The sequence below is a fragment of the Geospiza fortis genome, unplaced genomic scaffold (genome assembly GCF_000277835.1).
Source record: "Geospiza fortis unplaced genomic scaffold, GeoFor_1.0 scaffold298, whole genome shotgun sequence".
Lineage (NCBI taxonomy): Eukaryota > Metazoa > Chordata > Aves > Passeriformes > Thraupidae > Geospiza > Geospiza fortis.
The window spans coordinates 367,736-372,193 of record NW_005054506.1 but is presented as its reverse complement, the minus strand read 5'-3'; the positions used below and the strand labels follow the sequence as shown (position 1 = coordinate 372,193).

The window sequence follows — 4,458 nt, the reverse complement described above, 5'->3', positions numbered from 1 at the left end:
AAAGAGCTGTGAGCAGAGAAAAAATACAAGAAACACAAAGAGTTGGAAGAATGTACAAAAAAAATCTTTTATTCAGCAAAATGTTCAAAAACAGGAGCAGCAAACAATGTGGGGGTAGGGCTGTTGCTTGGCTTCTACAATAATACTTCTTCTGGCTGAAGTTTAAAAGCTCAAAACTCTCTGTTAATCTTTATTTGGCAAGTGACAAACACAGAAAGAACCATGTTAAACATGTAGGTTTTGTTTTGCTGTTAGAGGAATTCCAGTAAGTTTCATTTGGATGTGTGTGTTACAACACTAACCCATCTCAAACGTGCATGTTTTGTTTTGCTGTCAGAGGAATCCTGGTAATTTTCATTTGTAAATGTGTGTGAGAGCACTACAAAGGCAGCCAGAGATTAGGGACCCACCAGAAACTGATGGGAGCCCTGGGATGCTGTGGGAACAGCTGTGGGATGCCCGAGAGGAAACACAGCAGCACAAAGGCAGAGCTAAGCTCTCCTGGGTGCCACAGTTAGTCCAGGCTCAGAGGCCTTACCTGAGGCTCCACGAAATGCAGGAGCAGCCACACCACTGCCTGGGCCCCCCAGTTTGGCTCCACATCCCACGGTGGCCAACCCACTGCGCCAGTAACCTCCCAGCGCTCATTGAGTGACTGCTTGGCTGGAAATACGTTTTAAAGGATGCAAACCACTCACTTATTCACCTCATTGCCCTCCCTGCCGTTGGCTGCTTGCAAAGTCTGCAGAGCACCCGTGTGCCTGGGGGTGCCCGTGCCCAGGGCCAGCAGGCAGAGCTGGGCAGTGAGCAATGCCTCACCGTGACAGGGACTGCTCCACTGCTGGGAGAGGAACTGGGGACACAGGAAAATCCACCCTGACCGGCAACGGGCTTGTGTCACTTCTCTGCAAGGGCCCGGACTGAGAGTGAGGAATGTGTGTCACGGCTGCTGGGCAAGCCCCGCACACCCCCAGGTACGAGGGGACGCGGCAGCGCTGGCTGCACCTGCCTTATCCCGAAACGCTGGGAAGGGAAGAATGGGGAAGGGTGATTGTCCCTGTTGTGCACCAAATCTTTACTGAAAGGGCGGTCGAGCATCAGCAGGGGCTGCCCAGGGAGGGTTGCAGTGCCCATCCCTGGAGGTGTCCAGGGAATTCCTGGAGGTGGCACTCAGAGCTCTGGGCTGGGGACAAGGTGGGCACCGGGCACAGCTGGGACTCAGTGATCCTGGAGGGCTTTTCCAGCCTCAGCGATTCTGTTATTCTATGAATACAGCTGACATAGTTGAAGATGATTATCAGTGTGAACTTCTCTTATTGCTCAAGAAACTTTGGGCACAGGTCCTTCAGCAAGCTCTGTGTTGCTCAGAGAAGCCACGCCATTGAGCTGCTGCCAGCAACACCTCCCTGAGAGCCCTGGGTTATTGCTGGGTGTCTGGCTCTGGCTATTACATTACTATAGAGATGCTCACAAGCTGTCCAGGCACCACCTTCCTGGGGATTACATTCTGGCTCAGTGTGCTCAGTGGTACAGGAAAGTGGACTGCTGAGATACTGTGGAGGCGCTGCAAAAGTCACAGAATGGTCAGAAGGGACCAGCCCTTGCCATGGGCACCTTCACCAGACCAGGCTGTTCAGGGCTCCACCCGACCTGGCCTTGAACATTCCCAGGATGGGGCAGCCACAACCTCTTGGGACAACCTGTTACAGTGCCTCACCACCCTCAAAGTGTGCATCATCCCTCCTGTAAATCACCCTGGCTGTAAACGCAGAACAGAAACATCCAAATAGTTTCAAGCATACTGGGAAACATTGTGGTGCACCTGGAAATTGTTTTTGAATAACAAATTCAGTATTTTATTTATTTGTTTTAAAGCAGTGTTTTCAATGCATAGCATGGACTGGTGCTTGTTGGGGTAAGGGACACTCACTCCAGGAAATACAAAGAATCTTTTCAGCTGTGTCACAGACCTGATCAAATGCAGCATTTTCAAAAAGAGTTTTAAATTAAAGAAATGGCATTTGTAATGCTTATAGAAAACAGTCCACGTCTGTCAGAAGTTACATTTCCTTCTTGTCTCCCTCATGGCTTGGAGCGTGAGCAGGCGCCGCCGGTCTCTGCCATCCTGCAGAGACAAAACGGGCAGCACATGTGTGCCGGGCTGCCAACAGCTCCACTGGCCATCACCTGGGATTTCCATGTTAAACTCATCAGTTGCAGCTGCCCAGAATCACAGCAAAAGGCTTTCCATACAAGTGGCACTGCAGCTGTGGGACACAGAGATGGGAGTTTCACCCTGAGGGAAAATCGCGACAGTTCATAGGACCAACCATTAGTGATGGTTAAAGATATTTAGGCTCCATAGCTAAGCCAAACCTGCAGAACATTTCCCCCTCATTCTTGCAAATCTCCTTAGTAAAAACTAACCTGATTCTAGAGCTCTCTTGATCAATCTTAGCATTCAAGGCAGGCACCAAGACTGGAAACACTCAGACTACACTGTCTGCGTTTTAAGTGCTGGGAAACGAGTGACGGGGAACTTGAGGCAGCCCTAGCTAGCAGTGGTGTTTTCCCTACAGCAACACACCGATCAGCTCCCCCCGGCCTTCCAGCTCTGGGTGGGGAGGAAGGGAAATATCTGACCTGCATCTGACCCTTGAGCCCATGGGACTCAGCTCAGGGTCAGAGCTGGGAATGCAGGAGCTGGTGCAGCCACAGCCCCTGCTCACTGAACAGATGCAAAGTGGCATTTTCATCCTACTCCCATTTCCCCACCATTACACTGTGCCATCCCCTCTGAGAGTTATCCTGTGCAGCAGATGAAAGAAAGCATCAGCTCTGCAGCACCCACTGAGGTTTAACATTCACGTCAGGACACAGAACTCAGCCCTCATCCTTTATGAGTGCTTTACTCGCTGCTCGTTTCCCCATTGCCACAGGCAAACTTTCATATTCAAGCAGATTTTCCCAGTTATTCTGCTCCCACATAGCGCAGGTATGGATCTTGTTCATCCGAATTTAACAAGCACCAAAGTATCAGCCCTGCATAATTTGCCTTGCAAACCAGCTCACGTCCCCTCTAGCCCTCCCCTGCATCTTCCATCATGTTTGTACTGGCTCCTGTAGCAGCCCAGGCCGCACATCTGGGCTGGTCCTGTCCCCTTGGCTCCTCCGAGGGCATGTGGGATGCTCTGTCTGCCCTGTGCTTCCCCACAGCTGCTGCTCTCAGGTACCACTGCACCTCACTCACTTCAGCGTTCCTTGCTTTTGGAAACAGCTTCCATGATAATCCCTGACTGGCCAAAGCAGGCTCTTGGGAACTCATTTGGACGTGCTTTGTGTGTGCTGTGATTCCTTATGTTCCTGTTTCTAAGCTTTTAGCCACTCCTCTCTGTGCAGAAGGCGAGGGGCTCACAGCCTTCAGCCCGGGCTGGCCGGACACTGCTGATGCTCTCACACTGCAGAGCTTCCTCTGCCACAGCACTTGGCAAAGTCCCTGCACATCGCAGCAGCGATTCCTCGCTGGGTTCTTCTCATTCTGGTTTCCTGTTCTTGAGCACTGCCAAACTTTTCACCGGGATGCCACAGGGCTTGGGATCCCTCTCCAGCTGGTGTAACCTGACACGGCTCCCTCCAGCGTAGCCTGCCTTTGATGTAATCGCTGTTGGCCGAACGCTGTAAAACTGTGCCAAAAACAAAACAGCAGCAAAAGTTCCTTCCCTGATTTATTTTCTTTTTCCCTGTCTATGGATATATCAAGGTACACCAGGGTGGTGTATTGGATCAGCTCACTTTCGACAGCTCTGATAGCTGCATCCACGTAAGATCACTGTATCTACAGTGCAACTTTATGCAGTGGTCTCAGGAGCTGCGCAAAACCCTAGAGAAGACTTTCCAGAGAAGTCCAGCACTGTTCTCTGTTTCCGCATTGCATCTATCTGTGCGCCACAGATCACTGGAGGTCAGCAAGTGTCCCATGGATGAAGCAGAATTCCAGAATTTCAATATCCTTTTCATTTAATTATATATTTAATTTGCATCTTCTGACAAGGAAGGCCGGTGCTCCGGATCTGGCAGGGCGTTTGCCATTCCAGCCGCACCCCTGCCTGATAGTTTGCCACAGAGGAGACAGGGGAGCACAGTCCGCTCAGCCCAGCGCCCTGCCCAGGCTCCCCAGCTCGGGCACGGGGCTTCCGCGCCGTGTGTCCCTGTCCCCGAGCAGCAGGACACGGACCGCCACCGGGGATGTTTCACGCACAGCAGCAGGGACTGATCTGTCATTTCTCGTGTTTCTTTGGCAAAGTTACCGGGCAGGTTTCTTCCGCAGCGGCGGTTGCCGTGAGCTGCGGAAGGCTTTGGGGCACCCGCGGGCTCTGCACGGACCGCAGCCCTCCGCGGGGCGCTTCGTCCCGGGGCGAGGGGCGGGATGCTCCTCCAGCATCACCAACCAGCTCGCCG

The 4,458-nt window shown here is 52.2% G+C and overlaps 1 protein-coding gene across 4 annotated transcripts in view; it reads left to right on the top strand.

The window, feature by feature from the left end:
* Positions 1-4,458, top strand: part of INPP5A (inositol polyphosphate-5-phosphatase A) — a 193,535-nt gene that overhangs the window by 6,034 nt on the left and 183,043 nt on the right. For 3 of the 4 annotated variants that reach the window (XM_031063465.1, XM_014310273.2, XM_031063466.1), the window contains exon 1: positions 3,836-3,961. The exons of the other annotated variant lie outside the window; for it this stretch is intronic. In XM_031063465.1, the coding sequence (XP_030919325.1) occupies positions 3,851-3,961 (111 nt within the window). In that variant the 5' untranslated portion in view covers positions 3,836-3,850. Of the gene's footprint in view, positions 1-3,835; positions 3,962-4,458 lie in introns of those variants that run through there. 4 annotated transcript variants of the gene reach the window in all.